Source organism: Amphibalanus amphitrite, unplaced genomic scaffold (genome assembly GCF_019059575.1).
Source record: "Amphibalanus amphitrite isolate SeventyFive unplaced genomic scaffold, NRLGWU_Aamphi_draft 000448F_arrow, whole genome shotgun sequence".
Classification (NCBI taxonomy): Eukaryota; Metazoa; Arthropoda; class Thecostraca; order Balanomorpha; family Balanidae; genus Amphibalanus; species Amphibalanus amphitrite.
In genome coordinates this window covers 237,579-252,031 of record NW_024881942.1, presented here as the reverse complement: position 1 = coordinate 252,031, position 14,453 = coordinate 237,579, and the positions used below count along the sequence as shown (strand labels likewise).

The following is a 14,453-nucleotide window of genomic DNA, read 5'->3' as shown; positions in this document are numbered from 1 at the left end:
TCTCTCTCTCTCTCTCTCTCTCTCTCTCTCTCTCTCTCTCTCTCTCTCTCTCTCTCTCCCTCTCTCTCTCTCTCCCTCTCTTTCACTCTCTCTCTCTCCCTCCCTCTCTCTCTCTCTCTCTCTCTCTCTCTCTCTCTCTCTCTCTCTCTCTTCTCTGCCGCCCCTGCCTCCATCCCCACCGCCTCTTTGCCGCCTCCTCCCCGTTCAAGGGCGGGGTGGGAGCAGCCGTCACGACATCAGTGATGGTGAGTCGACGCCACCAGACAGTGATATAGAGCGCTCCCCGGTCGGCCCGGGGCGCCAGTCGGTTCGTCGGTGACAAAAACGGCGCACTGGTGACGAGCAGCGACGATGGCTGGCGACGGCACTGAGGACTGGCCCACCCGGGAGAAATCCCGCGGGAGAGGGGAGGAAACTGGGACGGACACTAGCACCCTCGTTCAGTTGACGGGCGGTTACTGACAGCTGTATTGTGATGATAAATACTTGGACTGTTGTGAGATGTGGTAAATTGTAAGGTTTGTAAATTTTTTGAGGTTCTTACTTGTAATTTGAATAGGTAGAAAGTTTAAAACGAGGATACTCATAAATCACCACGTATTCTGTGGATACGTTTGATTACAAAAAAGAAACAATTTTGATAGCGTTCATATTATCACGCGGTCGTACTTTCGCTTTATCATTTTTTTCGTACATTTTGGTGGAAAGAACAAAGAACCTTTCTTTGCACTTCCAATAAAAACTAGCAATGAAAACAAGCTCTTATTGTGAACAACAGTCAACAGTCTGGATCAAAATGACCAGCATTGTTGTTCGCGATCTATTGTTTGATATCAACAGTCTCACAGTAAAGGACCACTTGATTAATTTCGTGTGATTCTCGTGAATCGATCTGATCTCCCAGACTCGCTTGCGCTTAAATTGAAGTGGGCGTTACAGTTGCCGGGTCACTGAGCAACAAATCAATACACCCGGCTCCGGTTCCATCTCCTTCAGTTGATGTGATGCCGCCTAGAATGGTGGCATAAACATAGAACGCTCATCATTTTATCGGTGTGTCTCGTATCAAAGTTTATCCGCGTTTGTTCAGGGACTAAATAAAACCATTTTGGTTGAATAGTGTAATGTTTGTTGATTTCAGTCGCATCACTCTTTATTGTAACGACTATACCTACCTACTAAGAGTGAATTACTGAAGCTTCCAGTGAAGTCACCCACTCCTAACACCAATATAGAATCACAAAGTTTGATTGCCGATGTGCAATCAAACGATACTGAAATCCATCGACTTCCAACAACTTAATAACATGGAACTCCGATCATCATCAACATCAACTTCGTAATCTACACCTCCCGATAAAATGCAGCCTCCACTTGGCGCCAACAGTCCGACGAGCCACCGACCACCGATCATTGACCCGAGTTTGACCTCGACAGTTTTTACATTTGACCCGTGTTTGACCCGAGTTTGACCTCGACAGGTTTTTCATAAGTGACCTGCAGGAGGGACGCAACTATACCGTCACCATGTATGCCTATAACGACCGAGGGCGTGGCCGCCTACAGAGACTACAAGTGGCTACACTCACCACACCTGCCGAGACGGGTGAAATGAGTGAGTGTTAACAGATGGACAGGGCTGCCAGATCGGCCTGGGGTCGGCATCGTTTCACTGGTGTTGGTCAGGAGTGTGATTACGGAGCGAGCGAAGCGAGCGTAGTCTTTCCTTAGATTAACGGAAATTTCTGAGTATGAGCGGCCGGCCGGCCGGCCGGCCGTGGTCACGCTTTTACGACGCTTATATCTCAGCAACCACTTGACCGATTTACATGCGGTAATTTTTGTAGGGTAGCTTCATTTCTTCTACCAAGTATTGGGCTATTCCCGATGCATGTGGGTGACCCCTTATGCACGTGCCACGTGCAAAACGAAGAGGTGTCACTTTTGCAATTGTTGCAATATCTCGGTAACTACTTGGCCGATTGCGCTGAAAGTTGGCATGTAGGTAGGCACTCACTAGGCAATGCATATCCATGTGCCAGAGTTGGGGTGCTGCTGCACGTGCGCACGTGCAGGGGTCGATTCCAGATCTCGAGAACGGCTGGACCGATTGCGCTCAAATTTGGCACACGGTTACGGAGCAGTTAGTAGGGTGCCGTGCACAAGTCAGTTGGGACCCATTTTGCACGTGCGCACGTGCAGGGTACCGCTTCCAGATCTCGAGAACGGCTGGGCCGATTGTGCTCAAATTTGGCACATCGCTAGAGACCGGTTAGTAGGGTGCCGTGCACAAGTCAGCTGGAGGTACCCCCTCGAAATTTCGCACGTGCAAGGCTCACCCTCTCGCTCGCTCCGTTAGTCGCCCCAAAAGGCGTTATACTGGTTTTTATTTTTCTGCGTATTTTTCTGGTCTCTATGGATTTATAGCAATCATAGCTGCGTATTGCATTTATTGTTAATAACCTCTCGGAAGCAATAACATTTTAGTCGCAAAAGAGTCGACCTACAAAAGAATAAACGTTACGAGAATCACATATAGAAAACGGTAATTACTAATTCCTTTTGTCTCGGCGGATAAAAGTGCCGTGATTAGAAACTCCTGTCAGCGGCCACCTATTTCCCGGCCGGTTTCTGATTAGTGCCAGCGCGGTGATGCCGGCGTCCGGCCGTAATGTGACATGACAATGTAGTACGATTGGCTGCGCCCCACTCCTCTAAGTAATCGCGTGATGATGGCTGGCCGGGTCGATATGACGGCGGCCGTCTCGGAATCACACACGTCGCGACGCTACCGACGCCGGCAGGCTGTATCGACGGCGTCAGGGACATGATATTGACGGGCGACTCACGTCGGATGGACGACGGATCTATGGCGTCGCTGTCTGCAACGATTAGCGTGCTTGCGGTCTCCTCACTTTTCTTGAGAATGAGATTAAAGTTGATGTCATGCAATGTTGTCATCATATGCTACGACCTATGGTGCTTTTGCTCTTTTATCTTGAAAGCTCCTCGCGGATGCATAATACGGTAATAAGGAGACGCGATAATATGTTATTCTTATCAGGTACCGCACCAGCTCATGGCGCTTTATATGTCCAAAATGTCAGGAATTGACATTCAAATTTCAAACCGACGATCCGCGATCTTTTGTGCACCACCGCGCAATAGCTCATTATGCGCCTACAGTCACTCACTGAGAGCTACGACTCTCTCTCTCTCTCTCTCTCTCTCTCTCTCTCTCTCTCTCTCTCTCTCTCTCTCTCTCTCTCTCTCTCTCTCTCTCTCTCTCTCTCTCTCTCCCTCCCACATCTCTCACAAACGGCTGTGTTTCCCTTCCACCAGCCGGCCCTCTGGGCTCCCTGTTTCGGATGACACCGATCCTGGGCATTCTCATCGGGATCGTCGGCACTCTGGTACTCCTCGCCATCGCCATTGTTGTCACAATGCGCCTCCGAGGACACAATGATGCGAAGGAGGGGTACCCGGCACCGGCACCGCCTGAGAAGGCAGCCCCCGGCTCGGCAACATGTCACATCCCGGCCAACAACCCCGACCTGCTCACCGTCAAAATCGGTGAGTCGTGAGGTCAAGGTGTGAGGTCACGGATAGGTCAAAGGATGTGCCGTGAGTTGAATGGTCCTATGGTGGCATTATGCTTGTTTGGATTGCTTGATTGTGATGCGATCTTTTTCCGCTTTGTGCTAAAGAAAGCCATGGCTCGTAGGCTTCAAGATAGGTAGACTGTACCGCAAGCACGAATGTACTGCGGGTGGCCTACCTCGCCGAAGAAAAATAGCGCGAGGTTTTCAGTCCAATCGCATGCGTTTTGTGATTTGCCCTACAGTGCAAATGCATTATCACCTCTTGTTAATCCTCGAGCAATGGCATGTCATGCTTTAGGTTGTCTACAAAACACAGTGCTATTGTTGTTCTCTAGTCCTAGACAGCATTGTCTAACTGACATTTCTAAGTTGTATTCGCCGCCTCTGTCTGGTGTGTTCCGGGTGTCGTTCCCTGTGCCGTCTGACCTGACCTTTGTGCCCGGCCAGATGACATCGATGACCCGGAAGAGCGCTACATGGCCGAGCGGCTCATCAACCGCCCTCCTCTGGACCTGCCGCGCAAGTTCTGCTCGCGTTCACCGCCTCCCAACTCGACCTACTGTACCCTGGGGCGCGGAGAGTACACCCGAGTTCCCTCCCCGAAAATGGTGAGCCAAATGTCAGCAACTTCATGCCGATTGTCCATTGATTGTTTGTCCGTTTTTTCTGTGCACGAAGCTACATATGCCATTTAGCCAACCCACATGCCAGTGAGAAACATTTAACTTGAACTTCCTTTTTGCGTTTAGTGAATGAAGTTTGCAAAGAGACTTGGTATTTGTTTCGTTTTACATATTTTCATGGTATCACGCAAAGTAATGTTGGACACAACCATATCATAGGTATAATACCCTCAGTTCTAAGCTCAGAAATATTGAGAACGCGTCGAGAATGTAGAACCCGATCGAGCAGCTCTCAGAGTGAAATCGAAGGCGCCTTCCGGCAGTCGCTTCTGAAAGGCTCACTTCTGATGGCCATTGTGCCTCGATATTTGTCTCTATCAGCTGGACGAAATAGTCCCGCTGCCTGTTGCACATGCGCCCTGTTCTCCGTCCTGTTTATAGGATCAGGCCAGAGTCTGCTGACGGTTCGGCAAGTTCAGACAGGCTTTGAGAAAAAGTTGGTTGTTTTCCCACGCGTGTGACAGCGGCTTTTGTTGACGCCTTGCTGAGCCTTTGTGTGGCGGTAACTGCTTTAAAGAAAAGAAAAACTGCAGCATTGGTTCAAAAGATTTGTGCCGCTGCTAACATAGATGGTCATTTATTCGGCTATTGTTTAAAGCATTCAAATTTAGCAAAAGAAGGCAAAATGACATTCATTTTAATTAGAGTAGTGAAATAACGAAATTATTTTATGTTATTGAATTAGGCTAACATAAAATCCCGTGATTTTATTTAATCTATTCATATTTCATACCGTAGAATCATCTCATCATCTCGGTATAATTAAACGTCCAGCATATCAGTCAGTCGTCCGTCGTTCCATCCGTTCGGCAGCCACCTGCCTGCGGACTGTGCCGCAGCGCTCAGCTGTACGCCGGCACAGCATCCGGCAGGCGTCGGCCTTGCCGGCGGCGTGTGATTGGCCGCCGGGCCTCTGACGTCACTGACTGTATCTCTGCCCCGGCAGCCGGCGTACGCGGGCCCCTACTTCAGCCTGCCGAGGGAGTCCGGCCAGAGGTCGTGCAGCAGCGATGCGTCTGAGTGTCGGTATGACACGGCTCACTCTCACTCGGGTCACTCCGACACCTCCACCCTGGAGGAGGCCGCGCCGCTCATGGCCGACCGGCGCGAGAGCGTCGTCTGATTGGTGACGTAAAAATGACGTCATCAAGGTCGGTGGAAGTGAACAGTGCAGCTCCGTGCTTGGACCGAGACGGGATTTGGTGCTCGTGGCGACTGCGTGAGTGCAGTTGTGTGGAAGCGAGAGGACTGCGACAGACTTACGAACTACAAGCAATCCGCAGATACAGTGCTTACGTCATAGTGACGTTCCTCATGAGTGAGCGACCCTGCATGCGTCTTTGTTCCCCTAAGTCTAGCGTTTATTAGACTAGAAGTGCAACATATGGTACGCCGTGCATATAGGTTAATGTTTGTTCAAGTCGTCAGTGTTTTATATTTCACGTGAATGATTGGTTGCGAGTCCAACTTCAGCATTGTATCGTGCCAAACTGCAGCTTCCAGGGCTGCTCTGTAAATGACAAACACTAATGACGCCACTGAACGGGATTGACGAGCGATTGCACAGTGAAATATGATTATGATTGTAAAGTGTTTCTTATGCTAGTTAGTGACTTAGGATGTGTCATTGCGTCTGTTGTTTGTATCGTGTCACGTGAGTTTTGTACTGATTAGGTGACATTAGACGTCAGCAAGGTCTTATGATCACACTCACAAGTCTTTTTTATCTAGTTGATACCTAAAGCAACAACAGCCAGGTTTGGGCACCACAGTGACACTAATGTCCATCGCATTTTGCATTTTATTAATGTCTTTTACAGATGATTGTTCGTTGAATGATATGAAAACTGAGCCGGCGATTATTCCATTCTGCACCCCGCCAGCCTGCCCCTGCTCAACGGTGCTGCTGGTTCGCATGATAGATCTCCACTACCAGAACGATATTTCAAAATGACAGCTCTATATGTCGGTGTGTTTGCAAACAGTGGCCTCAAGGACCAGTGTCCTCCCTTTATCACTGTTTATTTCTGAAGGCGTGGGCATTCCCCGAGTGTTAGCTTCCAGTCAGTTTCTACCAATATAGCGCGCGATTCAGCGGAGCGATTCTGGATAAGCCGCTGGCGAGCTGCAGCCACGTGCGCCCGGGATCAGAGCAGCTCGGACCGGTGCCATTCGGATGTAACCCCGGACGTTAGGTGTTTGTTGCGTCAGACTCCGATTTAGGTGTGTTTATGTGTTTGTGTGTTTGTGTGTGCGCCGAAAAGGATGCTGTCAGTTCGCGATGTCCCTTGTTCGTCCTGCCGGCTAATTTGGCGTGCCATTCACCATTGTCTGTGATATTAACAGCTAAAACTTCCAAACTCTTATCATTCGCCTCTTTCCTATTGCTGTTTTTTCTGTCATAGCTCACCCCCCCCCTCTCTCTCTCTCTCTCTCTCTCTCTCTCTCTCTCTCTCTCTCTCTCTCTCTCTCTCTCTCAATTTTTGTCCTCTCTATCGATATGTTCAATCAATGCCTATCAATTTACATGTCATGTTCTACACCACTCGTTATCTTCCCGTCTCTTCCTTTTATCTAACCTGTCTCGTTTCACTGACCTTGAGCCAATCGCTCATTATTTGTCCACGCCCCAGTGCGGGCGCCCAGGTTAAATGCTCGCTGTGAGTGTGCGTGCGTCGCTTATGTACTAACGCCGTGCTGAAATACATACTCTGTCCGCCCAATTTCTATGTAATTGTGGACAAATTAACTGGCGACCATTCACCTGGTTAGCTGGTGGGCTACCTGTCGCTCGCATGCAAGTAAAAAAAAAAATCAAGGTTCCAACGCCGCAGTAATGATTGAAAAACATCGCACATTGCATATAAAACAAACAATGCAAAGTGCGCGACGATTTTAGCCCATACGCCAGTCAGATATCTCCTTCCACAAATAATTCACTCATCAATGTTCACCTCTTCAGCGCCCTAACCAGCGCACCGTTCCGCTCTCCGCTCCCTCCTCGCCGACCCTCTCTTAACCAAGAGGAGGGATAGAAATACCCCGCGGCTATGACCGACAGTGCCGGCTGCATCGTTACTGCTTATTGCAGACAATTAATTCAGCTCGGCAACCGTAGACGGCTGGTCTGTCGACCACCCACGGTGGTGTAAGCAGGAGAAAACAGGAGCATGTATCACTCCCTAATGCGGGGGAGGAGCGCGGCGCTTGTGCGCTGCACCCGCAGTCGGGGATGGGGGTGAGAGAGACGGTACGATCGACTAGAACGGGATGTTGCAGCTAACTACTGAGTGGGCGAGGTAGAGGATGGAAGACTGGGAACGAAAGATAGGCTTATTCTAATTGTATGCCTGTTCGCTTTGCACTTCCTTGCTCACTTACTTGTCAATCTATAATGAAAACAACTTTTTACTATCACACATGCTTGCCTATAATGTATGGTAGGTAAGCATTCAATTCTTAGCAGCCTGCAGCGACTTTTGGAGATACTTTACTGGGTTTCTGGGTCTCTGTTGCATTCTATAACAGCCTTTATGTTCATTTCCTTTGCTCCACGTCTCAAATCTGCTCTGATCGGATTTCTGATGCGCACAAGGCGCGCGATCGGCTCCAGTTCAATCCGATCTTGTTGTGCCGCTGCTCTGTTGATCGGCATGTTTTCACTGTTGAGCTGTCCGGGCACGGTGCTTTTGGTCCAAGGCGCTTCTCGACCACCTCATACCGGTGGGCCTACGCGGAGGAACGCCAAGAACCCAGAGCGCCGGTACAGCGACGCCGGCCGGCCAATGTCCGTCTGTTTTCCTTTTTTCCGCCGCCGATAGCCATCAACCAATACCTCATCCCCCACGTCGGGTTTTTATTCCCCCAACAAAAGCCAGACACGTTACCATTGTTATCAAGCCATACTCCATAAATTATTGCCCGGGTCCAGAGAGTAAACAAATTTTGATGAGAAAAACACTGCAGTTTCGAAGGAAAAACTCAATGCCGGTCGCTGGGGTCGCCGGTACCGGTTCTAGGAATCTGAACCCTTCCATGGATCTCCGATTGTCCCACTGTGGTCTCTTCATCTTACAGTGGTCACCACAGTCCCGGAGCTGGGGGCCGCACACCACCGCGCCGACCGCGACACTTCCCTGCGACGCGGGCGGGCGCGCGCGCGACCATTGCGGCGCACTCAGGCGACTATTGCGGCGCATTCAGGCGACCGGCCCGCTATCCGGGCGCCGATCGGCGGCAAAAAGTGGCGCAGAGCGGCGGTAGTAGTAGCGGCGTGCGGCTTGTTAATGCCGTCCCGCGCCGCGTTCGTATCACGCCATCGGCTCAATTCCGGTCCGACGTCATTAGACCGAATAAACCGGGCAAAAACGGCGCATACGCTGCCGGCGCCGGCTCCGTCGCATGACTCGCCGAGGGTGATAGCCAGTGAGAAACGATAGCAGGTAATGTAAATAAATATGATTGTTTTGCGTACCGATGCGAGTGTTGGTGTGTTCATCTGTCTGTCAGTCTGTCTGTCCGTCTGTATGTTCGTCTGTCCGTCTGTATGTTCGTCTGTCTGTCCGTCTGTCCGTCTGTATGTCCGTCTGTCTGTCTGTATGTCCGTCTGTCCGTCTGTCCGTCTGTCCGTCTGTCCGTCTGCCTGTCCATCCGTTCGTTCGTCTATCTGTCCCGTCTGTCCGTCTGTCCGCCAGTCCGTCTGTCTGTCCGTCCGTCTGTCCGCCAGTCCATCTGTCCGTCTGTATGTCCGTCTGTCTGTCTGTCCGTCTGTCTGTCTGCCCACCTGCCCACCCGTCTGTCCGTCTGTCCGTTTTTGCGTCCGTCCATCCGTCTCTCCGTCTCTCCGTCTATGCCAGCTCGGGGGCACGACCGGCTCATGACGGGGCTGTTTACCACTGACGCACAATGGCCACCGCGCGGTTATTATGTGCGGTGCGGTGGCTCCTTTCAGGACCGTGGAGGGCAGGGGAGGGGCTCCCACTGACCCTCGACTTGCCTCAGGCTACAGAGTGCGGCGTGTGACCCCCCGGACGACAGGGCAGTGTGGCAGAGAGCGGCGGGGTTTCCATTAGGCTAACGCTGACAGATGGACGGACGTGGGGTTGCGGTTTGGCGGCGACAGAGCTCTGATGAGGTTTTCGTCCGCCTTGTCGTCCCCTGACCTTGTTAGCGTCAACTTTGGTTAGCGTTGACAAATGGCCATAGAGAGACTGTGCGTACGGTGACTCATTTCCACGTCACAAGGCGGATTCGTTGAGACCCGTTTTGATGAAAAGTGATGTGAAGTGATTCAAGTAAGTCTTTGGCGACATTAATTTTGCCTCAAAATGTCGGGCTTTAAAGGTATTTCCCGTTAGAGATCCATTGACTGCGTGAGGCGGCGAGGCGGCGGGTGATCCAGGGCCAGTCTGAACGTCGCTTTATCAGCGTCAGTTCCGGACGGCATACGGTCGATTCAGACCGTGCAGGTGGGTGCGTTGATAAACCATATTCTGAGGATCCTCCGGCGGTGAAAAGGACGGATACCACGCCGAGACAGAGCTAACCCACCGGATGTCATCTGCGGCTAACTGAACTGACGGTCGGCGGAATGGACAGAGTTGACAGTAGGTATGCCCCACGCCGCCCCCGGCCGGCACGGTCGGGCGAGTTTAGGACTCAACTTGTCGGCGCTCGCTGCGTTCAGCCATTGTGTAGGCAACGTCAGTTCATCTACCACCTACTAACATCTGTGAAGTGCAGGTCGTCAGCTATTGCCCAGACCCACCCACTACCCACCGTCCACCACCCACCCGGCTGCCCACGTATGAACATTGAACAACGCTCAACGTTGCGTGACATATGATGTTCCCATTCCGACCATGGCGGACAAGTTTGACTGTGTCGGTCGCAATGTTGTCGTCCAAGCCATCCCACCCGCCACAGACATCACAGACCTAAGTTCAGACCAACCCTGTCCCGTCCATCGCGCCCCCGATGCCTTTTCTCGTCCCTATTCCCGGCCGCGCAGTCGTCCACAGACGCTTGTCCCAGAACCGGCCGCCCTCTGGCCTCGGCCACACCGGAAACGTCCTCTCTCCAGGTAAAGCCAACCCGTAAATCTACCGCCGACGTATTCAGTTGGTCCGCCGCGGCGAGCCCCCCATTCAGAGCCGCCACGTTTGCCGCCGCCGCGCCACTCACTGTCGGCACCGTCCAGTTAGGCCGATTGTGGCAAATTTGGGGCCCGACGGTGACGCGGGCGGCTGCCGGCCACTGAGACGCTATTCTCGGCTGCAGAGGTGGACGAAAAATCTGCTGAAATCTGAGTTCGTGGAGGTGACGATTTCGAGTGCGCACTCGTTTCCCATCCGGAAAGACGTGGATACGTAGAACGTATCTAAAATGAACTTCAAAACACTCATAGGTTTGAACTAAGCAGTGCAATTGAATGACTGAGGTAGGACAATGAAATCACAACGCCTTTACTTTCGTAAACCAGTTTAACGCCTTTTGGGGCGACTAACGGAGCGAGCGAGAGGGTGGGCCTTGCATTGCACGTGCGAAATTGCGAGGGGGTACCTCTAACTGACTTGTACACGGCACCCTACTAACTGGTCTCCAGCAATGTGCCAAATTTGAGCGCAATCGGCCCAGCCGTTCTCGAGATCTGGAAGCGACACCCTGCACGTGCGCACGTGCAAAATGGGTCCAAACTGACTTGTGCACGGCACCCTACTAACTGGTCCCTAACCGCGTACCAAATTTGAGCGCCATCGGTCCAGCCGTTCTCGAGATCTGGAAACGACCCCTGCACGTGCGCACGTGCAGCAGCACCCCAACTCTGGCACATGGATATGCAGTGCCTAGTGGGTGCCTATCTACATGCCAACTTTCAGCGCAATCGGCCAAGTAGTTACCGAGATATTGCAACAATTACAAAACTGACACCTCTTCGTTTTGCACGTGGCACGTGCATAAGGGGTCACCCACATGCATCGGGAATAGTCCAATACTTGGTAGAAGGAATGAAGCTACCCTACAAAATTTACCGCATGTAAATCGGTCAAGTGGTTGCTGAGATATTAGCCTCGCAAAAGCGTCCGCACGGCCGGCCGGCCGCTCATACTCAGAAATTTCCGTTAATCAAGGAAAGACTACGCTCGCTTCGCTCGCTCCGTAAAAATTCAAGGTGTAGCTACCGCATAGAAGAATACATAGAAGTGCCAAATAACTTATACATATTTGTATTATACGTGTAATATTTGTGCCTCTGCTGATGCAGGAATGACTTGAGCGATGGAAACGGTGTGATAACAAGTGATGGTTTTATGCTTCATCTTCTCACGTCTCCACATCTTCTGGTGCATTTTGGCATCCAGTTTGTTTGTGTACATAGATCTCCACCACGCATTTTTCGGTGTCGTTTGCTTTTGGCCGGTTTGTGCAACATCCGGGCAGGCGTGTGGAGCGCCACAAACAATCCTCCCGGAACAATGCAGCGACGACATCGTCCCGCTGCACAGAGGTCCGGTTTGGACGCGGTCGTGACGAGCGTTCTGGTGGGAATATGATGTTTGTCCCGCTTACGACCCTTGAGAGCACAGACTGGAATTATTTACAGTCATATGCCTCTTTGCGGCTTCAGTACACGGACTTCCGCGCCTTTTGAAATTTGCGTTTCTCTCGTTTCAAGTGTGCGCTGAGGTTTTACAAATGTGTGGGGCTGGAAGCTGTGTCACATGTCTTTGATGTCTGCCATCTGCGTTGGACATTCGGCATCAGGCTTCAAACAGAGAAGTAATGTGTTTTTGGCAGTCGCGACATTAGGTGAAACCCTGCAGTCAGTTGTAAGTACCGCACCGTTCGCGAGGTGTTGTTGCGTGGGTGGTTCACCGCGAGTCGTCAGACATATGTTCCGCTCCGTCACCGAAGGTATGGGGCGAGGATGCGCGCTGAGCACCAGAGTAGCTCCGTACATACCTCCGTCACAGTGTGCCGCAGGTATGCACCCGTGGCAGATGGCCGCAGCACGCGCTCTTCCGAGAGCGGCGGAGGCCGACGAGAGGTCGCGGAGAGGGCCGACGCAGCCGCAGCACTGCGCAGTTCCCAGCGATCTGGAGCCGTTAGCGGGGGCGGATATCCACCATCTATGCCGGAGCCGCAGTTTCCAGTGCCGACGTCCTGAAAGCTTCCACAGCCGGTTATTCCAGCGGCGTCGTTTGACCTCTGTGAGCCCATTTTCAGTTAGGGCGATTTCCGAGAGAGCCTATAAAATGGCGACTGCCCATGCTATAAAATGTGAGAACCTTGTAATCCAGACTGCGGCGGAGACTTTTTACTGTATGGATCACATTTCAGCAGCTCCGCCCGCAAAATCACCATATTTAACGACTTTCCATTTGCGGCTGGAGTTTATGAACACTGTCAGTTCACAGTCGTCTATCATGGCGCCGGGTTAACACCTTTTCACTCGGCATGCTAAACAGGTCCCAGGCAGAAGCGTGAGGCACGCACCAGCCATCATGGCCGGTTTTTGTCGGTGCTGCTATGATCTACTTCGTCCAAACTCAGAGACGCACAATGAGATGTGGTAACGCGTTGCCTTCGAAACGTGCCAGTAAATGGTGACGCGATGGTGTGAAAAAGCTCCGCCGCCGCAGGGGTGCTTCAGTGAAGAGTCCCATACCCTTCGCTCTGTTTACTAACAATTGCCGGCAGCAGTAACACGATGACGTGAGGATGAAGCATGCTGATGAACGCTGATGACGTGTTGATGACGTCCACTGACGCCTCGCAGTGACAGATACAGCGATCTGGTTGATCTAAATCCCGAACCGGGACAGGACGAAGCAGGAAGCAGGAAGCTCTCTCGCCACTCGAGTTTCCCGGCAGCGTCGCGATCTTCGGTGGCGCGTTTGACAGATGTCCTTATGAGAGCTGTGATGCGGCAGTGCAGGCTGCTGGAACCGTTTGAGCTGAAATTGATTGAGCCATCCGTTCAGAAGCGGCGCGCCTGTCGTCAGGAGCGCCGATGTATCAGCCGAAACAGCTGCAGCCCCGCTGGGAGTGCGAGCACCATGTGCTCGGTGTATTTGACGAGACAGACCAATGTAACTTGTTCCTACAACATCCTGTTCCATGTATGTTTGGCAGCGCTGCTGTAAATTGATATTGGACAAACAGTAGGTACGCCATGAGACAGAGTCGTGACTGAAACAAAACAAACGCCAGTAACCCAGATGATGCTATGAATTTACTCATGCAAGTTTTAAGTCCAATCGTGACATGTTTCACGATGCAGAACATTACATAGGTGGCCAGTCTGGTAGTCGAATAGCCGACTCGGCAGTCAGTCCCGGAACCCGGAGCCAGCGCGGCGGCGCGGTGGCGACTGCGTGTTGCCTATTTAGTCACAGCCGAATTTATTGCCCGTGCGGACTGCAGCCGGCGCCTGTCACCTGCCGCGGTGTTGGCCGTTCCTCTGCCTCTCTGACAGCTCACCCTCCCTCTAACTGGGGGCCCACTGCCCAACAAAGGGCCCGCTGGGGTGACCCCGACTGAGGTGCGCCCCCATCCGAACAATCGTGGGAGGGGACAATGCAGTTGTGCCCCCATCGCGGCTAGTGGCGTTCAAATCCATCTGACGTGGCCGACTGATACGACCACGCTCTGCCACGCACAGTGAGTGCCGAGTCGGGCAGACCATTCACAATCTGAACCCCTGCCGTGACACCGCGAGTCTGTTCTTCGGCGAGCGTCCGCGGCGAGCGGCCGCTGTGTTTCGCGACCTGATTGGTTCCGACCGATTGGTTCGATGATCGATGGCGACTGCGGACCGAGCGCCAGTATCGGTCCAGAACGGGCCACTGTGCTGTGAAGTATAGACGATCGGCCGGCCGAGCCGCACCAGCCGATATCGTTCAATAAAGCTCGGGGCCGCGTCAGCGCGGCGAGAGACAGCTCCGGCAGGTCAAACAGGCGGGCTGGGTGGGACCGGCAGGTCAACCTGCAGCGACTCAGTAGAGCCTGGTAGCAGATCCTCTCCAGACAGACTGCAAAACCTTCACATATCGCATGATGGATACTCAGAGAAATGAAGTGGACCATTTACGAATTCAAGTAGATAGCTCGAGGCCTGAGCTCATGCCCGACAGGCACAAAGTCTGATGCGATGTCCGCCGCACTA

At 52.2% G+C, this 14,453-nt stretch overlaps 1 protein-coding gene across 2 annotated transcripts in view; it reads left to right on the top strand.

The window, feature by feature from the left end:
• Positions 1-7,004, top strand: part of LOC122391664 (hemicentin-2-like) — a 49,730-nt gene extending 42,726 nt beyond the window's left edge. For both annotated transcript variants that reach the window (XM_043385797.1, XM_043385796.1), the window contains 4 exons: positions 1,482-1,615; positions 3,343-3,573; positions 4,050-4,210; positions 5,232-7,004. In XM_043385797.1, coding sequence (XP_043241732.1) covers positions 1,482-1,615; positions 3,343-3,573; positions 4,050-4,210; positions 5,232-5,408 — 703 coding nt within the window. In that variant the 3' untranslated portion in view covers positions 5,409-7,004. The remainder of the gene's footprint in view (positions 1-1,481; positions 1,616-3,342; positions 3,574-4,049; positions 4,211-5,231) is intronic.
• The last annotated feature ends 7,449 nt before the right edge of the window (positions 7,005-14,453 follow it).